Source organism: Aspergillus foveolatus, assembly GCF_047715535.1.
Source record: "Aspergillus foveolatus strain CBS 279.81 unplaced genomic scaffold BDW70scaffold_48, whole genome shotgun sequence".
NCBI classification, from domain to species: domain Eukaryota; kingdom Fungi; phylum Ascomycota; class Eurotiomycetes; order Eurotiales; family Aspergillaceae; genus Aspergillus; species Aspergillus foveolatus.
This window is the reverse complement of record NW_027396112.1, coordinates 176,165-189,568: the sequence shown is the minus strand read 5'-3', so window position 1 is coordinate 189,568 and position 13,404 is coordinate 176,165. Positions and strand designations below refer to the sequence as shown.

General features: G+C 50.8%; 2 protein-coding genes across 2 annotated transcripts; one reads left to right on the top strand and one right to left on the bottom strand.

Moving 5' to 3' along the window:
- Positions 1-2: 2 nt before the first annotated feature.
- On the bottom strand, positions 3-2,867 carry cprA (NADPH--hemoprotein reductase cprA). The gene is made up of 2 exons (XM_073745188.1): positions 734-2,867; positions 3-671 (listed from the first exon to the last, which is right to left on the bottom strand). Exons 1-2 carry the CDS (start codon positions 2,522-2,524, stop codon positions 375-377), a joined length of 2,088 nt encoding a protein of 695 aa, XP_073593526.1. The 5' UTR covers positions 2,525-2,867; the 3' UTR covers positions 3-374.
- A 2,082-nt stretch (positions 2,868-4,949) lies between these two features.
- On the top strand, positions 4,950-13,358 carry BDW70DRAFT_91329 (putative cell morphogenesis protein (PAG1)). The gene is made up of 5 exons (XM_073745187.1): positions 4,950-5,089; positions 5,236-5,993; positions 6,048-6,278; positions 6,335-9,637; positions 9,693-13,358. Coding segments are annotated over exons 1-5 (7,776 nt in total). The 5' UTR covers positions 4,950-5,088; the 3' UTR covers positions 13,176-13,358.
- The last annotated feature ends 46 nt before the right edge of the window (positions 13,359-13,404 follow it).

Genomic DNA, 13,404 nt, shown 5'->3' with positions numbered 1-13,404 from the left:
TATTTAGACATTTCAATTCATATATTGATCATTGCGAGTAACTCAACTAAACAATTTTAAAATAAAGAGAAGTCTTAATAAATAACTGGCTTGTGCATAAAGTATTAATAATGATACTTGACTCCGAAAAATAGAGTTGCGATCGTAGGAACATTCTGTCCCTTAACAGCATTCGTCATACCGTCTATCACATTCATACAGTGTCAGAACTCCTTTTGCGGTGGTCAACCGTGAGAGGGGTAGTAGTAAAGCACTAGGCATACATGAACCGCGCCGAGATAACCAAAAAAAAGGGGAGTATATGTGCAGAAATCAGTCAGGCTGGAAACAGCATTTAAAAAGTCATGGCGAGTGAATGGTGGAGGGCGGGCGGATCATGACCAGACATCCTCCTGGTAGCTGCCACTGCTACGCATATGCTTCACCATCTCCTCTCCCTTCTCGGCGGGTAGACCACGCTGAGCCGCGATAATTTGACCTAGCACAAGGTTGACCTCGCGAGCCATGTTCGCAGCGTCACCGCAAACGTAGAATGTCGCCTTTTGCTTAAGCAGATCACTGACAAGCTCGGCATGTTCCTTGAGCCGGTGCTGGACGTAAACTTTCTTCTCCGATTCCCGTGAAAAGGCAGTGATTATCTTCAGGCTGTCACCAAGTTGGTCCTGGAAAACCTACAGCAAACATCGTTGTTAAAACGGCTCAAGGAAAATTTCATCCTTTCAAGAATACATACCTTCCATTCATCCTTGTAAAGGAAATCTTCGTCGCGCTTGCGGCAGCCAAAGAATAAGACAGTCGGACCAACCTTCTCACCACGGGCAGCCAGAGCAGCTCGTTCTTGAATGAAACCACGGAAAGGGGCGACGCCAGTACCGGGACCAATCATGATGATAGGACGCGAAGGATCAGAAGGCAGCTTGAAGTTGGAATGTCTGACATGGACTGGGACATGAATACCATCGTACTTGTTGCGCGGGCCGTTAATCGCATACGTCTGGCCATGAGGGTCAGGCGAGGGGTCACCGTTTTGCTTCTGCTTCAGTGCAAGGAGATAGTTCGTAGTCACGCCTTTAACAACGTGGGTGGCCCCGGGCAAGCGGGTAGACTCCACAACCGCGGTGATACTGATCTTATCCTTTTGGACGAGAGAAGACGAGGAGATCGAGTAATAACGGGGCTGAATCTTGTTCAAACCCTCAATAAGCAGGGAGAATGGGACATTGGAGAAAGGCTTAGAGGTGATGCTCTGCAGAGCCTGAGCGATGTTGAAACAATGGTTGGTGATCTTTTCATGGAAGTAATCCTTATCGCTACCCAGGCGGACAATTTCCGTCTTAGTCTCCTCATCGGGGGCAAAAGCAGCCAGAGTCGAGACGAACTGACGAGAAACAGGAGCACAGACTTCCATGTAATAACGGACGGCGGCATCATAGGTGGTAGGCGTAGGGATAGGAACTTTGGCCGTAACATCAATGCCCTTGATATTGATGACCGAGTGACGCTTCTCCTCAAGACCAAAGACACGGAGGAACCGATCCACCTCTGCGCCTGCGTTGGTGGGCCAAATGGCAATATGGTCTCCAGTTTGATAAGTGAGGTTGGTTCCAGCAATACTGATTTCCATGTGCAAGCAGTTGCGGTCCTTGACGGTGAACAGCTCACGAGATTCAACAATGGGTGCAATGTAGGGGTTGTGCGCAGAGTAAGGACCCTTTGCTTGACCTTCAAGATGTCCCTTGGTAGGCTCACCGAGGTAAACGGAGTCGTCCTCTGGGGTCAATGAATCGTCTTCCGTAACACTGAAAACCGGCTCGTAAGAGGCCTCGCGCTCCTGCAAATTCATAGCCTCAGAAAGCGCAGCCCACATAGGTTCCTTCCATGCCAAGAAGTCTTCTTCCATTGTACCAGCGCCATCATCACCCTCTCCAGCGGAGCCGATCCGTTGCGCACCGAGTTTAGTCAAGGCAGCGTCCACTTGGCGAACCATGGCGTTGTAGTGCTCATACGTATTATTACCCAGACCGAAAGCGACATACTTGAGGGAGGACAGTGGCTTGTCCTCAGCGGAGCCGCCACCCTCGAAACTCACGTCGTCGCCAGTGATGAACTGATAGAATTCGACAGCGTTATCGGTAGGCTCACCCTCTCCATAAGTAGCCAGAACAAAGAACGCAACCTTGTCTTCGGGAAATTGGTCCAGATTCTCGTAGTCGTACTCTTCGATGTCGGCCACCATTGTCTTGAGGCCGAATCGCTGGGATCCTTCCTTGGCCAATCTAGAGGCATAGTCCTCTGCCGTTCCAGTTTGGGATCCGTAAAAGATAACACAGTTTTTGCCAGTTTCGTCCATTTTCTCAATGATGTTGCGAGACTTGCCAGCCTTGGCCGCCCCGTTCATGGCCGCTCCGGAAGACGCATAGGGATCTTTAGCGACAGCCCAGAAGGTGCCCTTGGTGAAGTAGGCAATGCTACCCGCCAAGAGCACCGCGAGAACAACGACATCAAGAGTATCGAGTTGTGCCATGATGCAGCTCGTCTGCGACGGCCGCAGGAACTGACCGAAATACCGCTCGAGCTAAGAGAGGGGCGGTTAAGGACACGACCCCTATCGCTGGACCACGCTTTGCCCAAAGAAGTGCCTGGTTCCAGTGCCGACGGAGAAGGGGGAAAACGAGAGATGAAGAGAGGGAGAAGAAAGAGAAGGCAAGCCTGAAGAGAGAGAAAAGGCCACGCAGAAGGTAGGAAAGCGGAGAGAGAGTCGGAGTCCAGGTGGGCGCTCTTAAGTGGCCCGCATAAGACGATTCGGAAGACGGAAAGTCAATGGGATGCTTGTGATGGGGCCAGAAAGTTATGACTGATATTTAAGGCACCAAAAGGGACCACTCTCACCGAGAACCGGTCCCTGCTGTCAAGGTATCAAGGGGCGTGGCCGTGATGAAAAGTGCGTGTACTTGGTGGGGCCCTGACCGACACGTCGCTCTGGGCTGATGCTCTCGGATAAAAGATAAGAAAGTGCTAAAGGTACTCTGCCGTAATTTGCGCTTGAACAGACGCAACTCCCGTCGATATATATGCAGTTGCAGTCTCCCGCGCTGGCCGGTGCCTGTCCGGGCTGAAGTATGGCTTCGGAAGAGATGTTCGGACTTGCCTCAGGGAAAACTGGAGGTGGCGGCGGAGCGGGTGCTGCCACCAAAGCGCTTCGAGAGCATAGACCCAAGAACGGAGACGACGACACCCATGATTCTGGGGCTTCATACGGGGAAATCTCCCGAACGGGCTGCCGAGCAGACTTTCTAGCCGAATTCCGCCTTTTGAATACTCCAGCTTAACCATATTCGCGACTCTTGGGCCACGAGGCGAATTGCCGCAATTGAGCCCTGGTCTGGGCTCTTGTGACGATACTGGTCTCTACCCTGACAGACTATGCAGACTTTTAGCCGACCGCGATGCTGATCATTACCGGCATGTAACCTTGAGATATGCGCTCGCAAGGGCGTGACAGTCACTCTCAGCCATATTTTGCGACAAGTTCGATAACCTTGGAACACTACCTGTTCCTGAAGTTTGTTATTCCGCTCTCGCGCTTTGTTTGATAGACGAGGGGGAATTTCAGTGTGGCTGCGTGGCGGTATGTATCCCTGCTGGTTCAGAGGACGGACATATTCCGCACAATTCCAGTCCAAAACCTCGCGTGCATTGTGAAGCACGATGACGGCGATAGAAACACATTCCGCGGAAAGTTTGATCAACTACAAATGAAATAAGGTGAAAATAGTATTGCCGGGCGTGGCTCTTTCCAATATTTCCTGGTGCTGTGTCAGATCTCCAAAGTGTCAGATATATAACTGATCACCGCGATGCTACTGAGAATCTCCCAAAGGTTTGCGAGGTTCATACTCAAACTGAATTGAGTCTCAAGGCCATCTTAAGGGCCAAGAGGGACAAATCCGCATTACTTTTTTTTTTTCTCGATGGATCACTAGTCCGTAGAAAGGCCAGTTGAGGCTGTTGAGATGTGATGCCCAAAGTTGATTGCACTGCATCTCAAAACTAAAAGCTGCAGTCTACTTCGGGTTTACTCAACCATTATTGAGACGAAGCCTTTATGCTTAGAATGCCGACTGCCTTAACCTCGTAGAAGTCTGCTGTGTACCCTTTCATCGCCCTATTGAGCAACGGGATGCCATTAAATCACGGTGAGTTTGATGTTGGGACCTCAATATATAGTGTTCTGTTTGGATATGGACAAAAGCAATCAATAAGCGTTGCGTTAGCCCCAGTCAGCCGTCAATCGAGTTCGAGCTCCCGAACTTTATGAGAGACGACTTTCCAATCGGACTCCCTGAGACGGTTAGAGAGGATCATTAAGCACACAGATGTGCGGGAGTATCGCTCGGTGCTCGAGAGGACGGCTGCATGCGCGTACCTGTATTTTCAAGGCATCAGCAAAAGACCATATGCTCGGCTTGAACTGTCCTACTGAAGAGAGTAACTCGAATTGGGCGGGAGATATCAAATGTGGAATCTCGAAACCAAAATACCCCAGTGATAACCTACCTAGTATTCTCTTCATTCACTTTGAAGGAACTGAGCTAGGGCCAGCTCAAGCTTTTGGGCATCGCATCTCAGATTTGGATAAGCCGAGGAACTCAGGCACCAGTGGTCAGCTCCATTGAAGCAGTTGTGGACCGTGGAAGCTTGGATTATCCCATTCAAGGCAACCAAAGAGTCAAGGGCAGTTTCTAGGCCCAGTTGAATAAAACTAGGCGAGAAGGATAAAAGAAAAGAAAAGAAAAGAAAAGAAAAGAGAAGTGTTGCAGTTGTTGAACTGTCTGAACTGAGGCTGGGAGTTGACTTGTTCAGCAGGGTGGCTCGTGCTCGCGCTCCTCAGTCGAACCGCTGTTCAAAGAAAAGCTCAGGATGCTCTTCGCCTTAATGCTCCCCCATTTCCCAACACCGACACCCCGAACTCCGGGTCAATCATGAGCTGCTCACGCGTGGCCTTTTCTTCATTCTTAGCTCTCGGAGTCTTGGGCATCGCTAAGCAATGACTGCCTGAATCGCAGGACGCAGTTCCCTCAGTGCAACAGTATGTGACCGACCCCCGACCGTTTGCTCTGCCTGCCCCCACTGCTCCCTGCATACGACCTTCCCACCCCCGAGCCTCGCTACCTCGATTCATGAAGCGAAAACGCCCTCTAACGGCGGCGTAACTCTAACCTTATGCTCGTGTAGTGTCAAACTATCCTACCATCAAGACTGGCTCCGTCCAGTCGTCGCCAATGCCCCTCGTTCCCGATGACACGGCCTCGACGTCGCACCATAATCTCTCATCTCCACCAGAGCGCCTAGTTACAAGGAGTACTCCATCTTCCACTGTTCATAGTCGGGAAACCTCCGCCGTCAGAGGAAGGGCACTTGATCCCTCCGCGCTAGCCCCTGCCACCCTCCAGCCTCAGAGCCGACGCCGCGGCCAGTCCCATTCCAAGAGCCCTGAAACAGCATCTGTGCGCCCGAGTCCTGGAAACGATGCCCCGCTGGAGCGCAGACCATCGAACTCGTACGGGCACCACCGGCAGACCTCGATCGTCCATGGAATCCAGCACTCCCGAAACCCCAGCTTTGCCGCGTCGACCACGTCAACGAGTCCTTTGAGCCCGGAACTCATTGCGAGTCTTAGCCGCAACAACGGCGCTGAGCAGGAAATGGCTGGAATTGGGAGACTGGAATACTCTGACATGCACTTGAACCATCAGAGCCCTTCAACGAACGGGACGGCGAACCACAATACACAGGGAATGCTGAGCACGATTGAAGACCGGGATACCGACGATGTGTCAGAAGGGGCCAGTCCGGTGAGTGTAGCTCACAGAAGGATGAACTCTACGGGGAAGCCGTGGCGAGAGCGGTCCCACAGTCGTTCGCACTCCAGACACGCGCAGGCAGAGTCGAAGACTGTTGGTGAATATGCACTGCATCATCTGTTCAATTCTGTGAGTCGATATGGAGATGGAGCGTCTGCCAACGATTACTGATGCATGTTTAAGTTTGTTGGTCAAGCGGACAATAAGATAAACCAGGCTATTATGAAACTGGGCGAATCGGATACTCCAGTGGAGGATGTTTGCGGCCCCGGCACGGACTCGAAGTTCGATCAATTGATATCGGCACTGGGTCATATTGCTCGCCAAAAACCCAAGCCGCTGATTGATACGATCATGCTTTGGAGAAAAGCCAAAGGTGATGCCGTCCTTGGAGCCAAACAAGCGGCCAGTCAAGTAGGTTACTGCATTCACCAGGACTATTTCTCCGCTGACCAAGTCTGCGTTTGCAGTCAAAATCGCCCGCTGAGAATGGGTTAATGATCCGTCGAAATACGGAGCCGAGCCAGGCGGCTGGCGATACCGGCCATTCACCGAATTCGCTCCTTTCCCGACACGATGATATTGTTTTGACCGAGCGACGAGCGACCGTTTCGGTTTATCTAGTGTGCAGGGTCCTGATAGAAATATTCAACCAGAGCAGTCTCGAATCTATAACAGTCGACATGGCGGACCGGCTAGAAGATATAGTGTTCGGCCAACTGAAGACAGTTGACCCCGACCAGATTACTGCCTCGCCACTCAGGATGGCTAACTGGAGAATCTACTCACAACTGCTTGGTATCATGAGCGAAGAGAAATTCACAAGCGTCACAACTAGGTTTTTAACAGAGCTTGAAAAATATCAGAAGGAAGAAAGTTTGCGAGGACCATCTAAAGAGGGGGATGCCAGAACAGAGCTTTTGATTTCGGGCTTAAAGCACGTCCGCATCAGGACGAGCCCTGAGAAGTGGCCAAAATCGTGCGATTTCATGAGGTCGTTGGCCCGCTTGTTCGTCAACGCTCATGGGCAGCGCATCAAGCAGGCGTATTGCAGTATCTTCGAGAAACTACTTCTTCCGGTAGCAGCCAACCCGAACTGCGATCTGACACTTCCCAAGTGGAAGGAGTTTCTTGACTTGGTACACTCACGTCTTCCGCATATGTTGACCAAACCCAGGCATTGGCCTGCAGCTTTTCCGCTTCATGTTTTGCTTCTCTGTTTATCGTCCAAGGAGAACTTCACTTCTCAATGGCTGTCGATCATCCAATCCCTTCCCGCTAAACTCAAAGATCGGCCTACAAGAGGACCAGCTCTTCAGGCCATGTGTCGCTTGGTGTGGACCTACTTCTTCCGTTATTCAGATTCTCCCACCGTGACCCTCCGCAAGATCGATGAGGTCGTCAAGATAGCACTGCCGGCAGGAAAGAGGACATACCTGAGTACCGACCCGCTGGTGGCTGAGCCTTTGGTTCAGTTGATACGAATGATTGGGTTTAAGCACCCTGATGTTTGTTTCCGAACCATTATTTTTCCTTTGATCAATTCGGACTACTTCTTGTCCCCTGGAAGGGACATAAAAATCGAGCAAATGGAGCCAGAAAAGATGGTGATTGGTATCCAGTCATTCCTTGCAATCATTGCGGACCTGGAGAACTGTGACCAGCTATGTCCCCCTGTTCCTACCGGCTCGATCCCCAACCCATTCACCGACCCTACTGATACAACGTCCCTGTTTCGACCCCAGAGCCCCGTAGACCAGAAACTTCCCGGTACCACTGACGCGGGTCAGAATTCACCCTGTCCTGTTAATACCGCACGACTCAGCGATAACATCAAGGCTCATTATTTCCGCTTCTGCGAGATATTGGGTAAGATTACACTACTGTGCGATAACACGTTTGGTGGCCAAGCTGCCTTGGATGAAAAGTTTGGTGGAAATACGCCCAAGACACCTATTACGGAAGCTTTCAGTTTCGGGCGACGGGATGATCATCTCAACGCCTTGGACCAGAGGCAGGGATTTTATGACCTGCTTCATGTGGCCGTTCAAGCACTTCCCCGTTGCTTATCTGACCACACGCCATTCAACTCATTGATCAATTTGTTGTGTACAGGCACTGCTCATGTTCAGCCTCACCTTGCCTTTTCTTCTGCTGAGTCCCTGAAAGCGATTGCGCGCCAGTCCCATGCACAGCAAGTCACGATGGGATTCGCTAGATTCATCTTCAACTTTGATGCGAGATATTCTACAATGTCCGACGAAGGGATGCTTGGACCGGGCCACATCGAGTCGACTCTGAGACTCTATGTTGAGCTTCTACAAATCTGGATTGAGGAAATCAAGCAGAAAACTAAGGGTACTATCGCAGATTCAGGTGAAATGAACGGCGCAGTCAGCCGCGCGCTACACCTTGATCTTTCCAGCGTTTTAGCGCAGGTCGAGGAAGTCGAATCTCACGGCTTATTTTTCTTATGCTCGCAGTCACGGGTGGTGCGATCCTTCGCTATTACTGTGCTTCGACTTATTACGGAGTTTGACAGTGCTCTCGGCAAAGAGAACACCAGAATAATTAGGATACTTGAGGCTGATTCTCAGCAAATTCTGGACGTCAACGACGAGCATCTAACGGTCGCCGAAAGGAGCCGTATTCAAAAAGGCAAACGACGGAGTGCCTCCCAGAATACTCTAATTGAGCTTTGCAGCAGTGAGGTTTCATATGATTCGACGTTATGGTCTAAGGTGTTTCCCAACATTATCCGCATAAGTTTTGAGACTTGCCCTTTCGCTGTCACACTTGGGCGGGAAATTGTCTGCGCAAGGCTCGTTCAGATGCACAAAGCTATCACCGCATTGGCCGAATCTCCGCAGCACCCTCAGTATCCCCCCATTGACCCTGCGCAGGCTCGCTTGCTGGCTAGGAATAACACGACTGCGGAAATCATGATTGAGCAGTGGAAATCATACTTGGTTATGGCTTGTACGACACTCAATAGCGTTGGTGCACAGTCCCAAAGTCAACTGGCCAACGCCCAGCATACCAGGAAATCGTCAAAGGGGTCACAGTCGTTCGACAAGATCGGGTCCGCTAGAAGCCTCTTTGCGTTTGTGATACCGTTGCTTTCCGCCGAACGTGCGTCCATTAGGAATGCAATAGTGGTTGCCTTGGGATCCATCAATAAGTACCTTTATCGAATACTCCTCGAGTCGCTACAGTACGCTGTTACGACCTGCAATGAAGAAGCCAAGATTCGAATTGGGACACATCATCGAACACCAAGTAGCCCCCGTCGAAGCCGAAAGACGGACAGGTTACGAACAGAGGTAACGCATGTGTACAAATTAACGTCGAAATTTCTGAGGGAACCCGAAGTTTTCAATGATGACTGGATCGTTAACAATCTCGTGACCTATGCCAAGGATTTACGAATATTCCTCAGCGACGCGGGTGTTCAAAACGATTGGGAATTTCAAAGCTTGCGCTTCCACTATTGTGGACTAATGGAAGAACTGTTCGAGGGTGTAAACCGTACGAAAGACCCGTCACGGTGGATTCCCTTTGAGGCACGCAAGTCTTCGTTTTCCCTGATGGAGGACTGGTGCGGTTATTCCCCGAACCAAGCTCAGATCTCCCAACGGGAGGAGCATATGCGGAAGCTTGCCATTGCTCAGCGTCAGGAGGCAGGCGGGGAACTACGAGGTGCCACTGCAGCCACGGAAATTGAAAAGCGAAACCTCAGGGCAGCCGCTCTTGGTGCAATGGCATCCCTTTGTGTAAGCGATGACTTCATTGCTTTTCTCATTTGCCATCTGATACTAACATTGGTAGGCGGGCCCAATAAGTATTACTACGGAGAGCGGCTCAGTGCTCCAATTTGATGTCGGACGGATGCTGTCATGGATTGAGATCATTTTCAACACTGTCAGCGATAAATGGCATGCAATCGGTCGACGTGCGCTGAAAAACTTGATCCTCCACAACAAAGAACACACTTACCTGCTGGAGCGGTCGGTTGAGATGTGCTATGTGACGGAGCGGCCCAAGTCCCTTGAGAGCTACTTTGAAGTCGTTACCGAAATTTTGATTGAGCACACCGACTATCCGTTGGGCTTCTGGAGAATTCTTGGCGCTGTTTTAGTCACTCTGGGCAGCCCTAAGCGAGAAATCAGAATGAAATCGGCCAAGCTCCTTCGAATCCTTGAGGAGCGTGAACAGAAGAACTCCCGGTTACAGGATTTTGATATCAGTATATCCGACAAGACAACCGCGGTCTACAAGCTGGCCCAGTTCGAAACATCCAAACGTCTTGCCCAACAGCATGCTGACCTGGCATTTACACTCTTCTCAGAGTTTTCCCTGCATTTCAAGAACTTGCGGCCTGACAGTCAGCGAAACTTGGTGGCGGCAATTCTCCCTTGGGTACAGACAATGGAACTGCAAGTTGATCCCAACGGTGGCCCCACAGCCAAGTCCTACATGCTCCTTGCCAACCTTTTCGAGATTACCATCCGGTCGAGTACGATACTCCCGAATGAGGTCCAAGCTTTATGGCAGGCGCTTGCCACAGGGCCTCATGGAGGAAACGTGCAGTTAGTGCTGGACTTCGTTATCAGCCTTTGCCTCGAACGTAAAGAACAAAACTTTGTGGAGTATGCGAAGCAAGTGGTTGTATTTCTATCGGGGACACCTGCTGGTTCGAAGGTGATCGAGTTCTTCTTGATGCAAGTTGGCCCCAAGAACATGGTCCATGAACGAAAAGACATTACGCCGGCACCGCCAGACGTGAAGAATTTACCATACGTTGCGGACCTCGCAACTGTGCTCCCTGTTGGTAACAAGCAAGCCGGTTTGTCCCTTGGTCAGGTTGCTCTTATTTTCCTTGTAGACCTCATGGTTGCTCCAGTCACCCTTCCTCTTCCGGATGTCGTGAAGCTGTTGCATGTTGTTATTATTCTTTGGGACCACTATACCCTTACTGTGCAGGAGCAGGCTAGAGAGATGCTTGTTCATCTCATTCACGAGCTCATTGCTGCCAAAATCGAAGATGATGAGCCCGCAGGGAGCCGGCAGTCTATCGAGGACTTTGTGGAGTGCATTCGCAGAAGCGACCCTAAAGTAGTTTGGGAGTATGAGGACAGTCACGATAAAGATGATGGCGAGGATGACAGCCGTGTCCCCTCTTCAATGGCTAGCGTTACTCATGCCGTTGTTGACTTTTTTAGTCTTGCTTACGAGGGAATCACCGATCTATGGGCAAAAGAAGCATTGAACTGGGCGACTTCATGCCCAGTACGGCATCTCGCCTGCCGTTCTTTCCAAGTTTTCCGCTGCATTTCGACAAGCTTGGACTCCAGAATGCTTGCTGACATGCTGGCTCGACTCTCAAATACAATTGCGGACGAGGAGGCAGACTATAGAACTTTCTCCATGGAAATTCTCACGACGCTCAAAATTATCATTAGTTCTCGAGCACCGGCAGACCTGCTACGATATCCGCAGCTTTTTTGGACCACATGTGCCTGTCTGAACACTATCCACGAGACGGAGTTTGTTGAGAGTGTTGGCATGCTAGAGAAGTTTTTGGACAGGGTCGACATGAGTGACCCCATCGTAGTCGGGGAGCTTGTCAAGGGCCAGCCGCCGAAGTGGGAGGGCGGCTTTGATGGCATCCAGAACTTGGTCTACAAAGGGCTAAAAAGTTCTCAATCGCTCAACCGCACGCTGGATATTTTACATCGCTTGAGCGGCCTTCCCAACAATGAGCTCATTGGGGACGGCAACCGGCTTTTGTTTGCTATCCTGGCCAATCTATCCCATTTCCTTCGTCAGTTCGATCCAAACGTCGATGATCCAAAAACACTCGCCCGTGCCACGTTACTGGCGCGCGTGGCCGAGGGTGAGGGATGCCCGCGTCTCGCAGCTTCTCTCCTTGGCTTCGCCAATGGACAGTACAAGGCGGAGAATGACTTCTTAAGTCACATCATTACCGAAATACGATCCTATTACTATCCCCAACAGGATTTTCAAAGCCTAGTCTTCCTCATGGGCTTGCTCACAAACGCGACAGATTGGTTCCGTGTTAAGGTCATGAAGATACTGTGTGCGGTGATTCCCGAAGTTGACATGCGGCGATCTGACGTGGCAAGTCATGGCCCTGATTTAATATCGCCCCTTTTACGCCTTCTGCAGACCGATCTTTGCCCTCAAGCTCTGCAAGTTATGGACCATATCATGACCGTTTCGGGTAATCCTATGGAGCGGCATCATATTCGAATGAGCATGGCTTCATCGACTTCATCGAGGGCAATTCGGAAAGAATACGAGCGAATCCAGAGTCTTTACGGGATTCCGGAACCTACAGGGTGGTCTATCCCTATGCCGGCCGCTCAGTCAGCTGTTACACGACATAATGTCCACGCGGTATTCTACACATGTGCTGAAGTCGATCGCGTAGATGCGCAGGAACCTGTACCGTCCGAGGTTGAGTTCCACGCTGACGATTATAATGACAATTTCTTCCCAATGCGAGCCGATACAATGCAATCGATTGAGACGCAGACGGATGGCAACATCGGCGATATTGTGCAGAAACTGGATAGTCTGGACGACTTCTTCGAGGACACAGAATCATCCCACCCGATGCTTGATGCTGTGCCTGACATGTCATTGCGTGGTTTCGCAGGCGGCTACGTGGATTCCAACGCAAGTATCTACGACCAGCAAACCGCCCCGATACTGCGAAAGTCGCTTGCGCGGACAGCCTCAACATCCTCATTTCATAATGGTCTCGTTGACTCTCGCCCTACAAATATGCGCTTTGACGGTGTCGGCTATCATACCGCCGGCGCATCGACACCTCATCTATCCACCCAAACGCTACGTCCAGTATCTCATACGCGTTCCGTGACCTCACCGGTCAATCACGTCTTTTCTCAAAGCTCGGCTGGCCCGCAGTTCTCTACTCCACCAACTGGAGTTCATGAGCCCACCTTTTTCTCTGATGATGAAATGGAGGATGGCTCATTCGACTTTGATGGACGCCTAATGGTGAACAAGCACCCCGCGCACCCTTTGACCAACCAGTCACGCAGCGCAACGGACGGCTCGTCGTCGCTCGAGTCAATGATCCGAAGTGGCATGAGACGACTCACCGGAAGCACAGCAGCTGGTCGAGACAAAGAGCGGCAGCGTGAATTTGTCCGAGCTCAGCACCGAGCGATGGCTCAGACAGCGGATTCACCACGTGTGCCGAAGGTGCCGGCGGAATACCTTGGGGGATCTCCAAGCCATCCAAGTTCACCGGGGCAGTAATGTGCCGATGCTGGACTATCGGCTGGTTTATAATTTGTTATACAACGTCTGTTCTCTATCACCTGGCACTTGGCTGTGCTAGCTCTGCGGCGTTTCAAGGGAATTCGATATTGGAATTATATTGCATACCTTCATACCCATGTTTGTCCACAATTTAGCGTCTCATAAGAGCTGACGACTTTCTTTTGCATTATACACATCGTTTGGACAGTATTAGATTTATATACCA

Coding starts and splice junctions, on each gene's coding strand:
- cprA (XM_073745188.1), bottom strand. CDS start 2,524: ATGGCACAACTCGATACTCTTGATGTCGTTGTTCTCGCGGTGCTCTTG. Junction 672..733: donor TTTACAAGGATGAATGGAAG/GTATGTATTCTT, acceptor TGTTTGCTGTAG/GTTTTCCAGGACCAACTTGG.
- BDW70DRAFT_91329 (XM_073745187.1), top strand. Junction 6,279..6,334: donor CCAAACAAGCGGCCAGTCAA/GTAGGTTACTGC, acceptor CTGCGTTTGCAG/TCAAAATCGCCCGCTGAGAA. Junction 9,638..9,692: donor GTGCAATGGCATCCCTTTGT/GTAAGCGATGAC, acceptor TAACATTGGTAG/GCGGGCCCAATAAGTATTAC.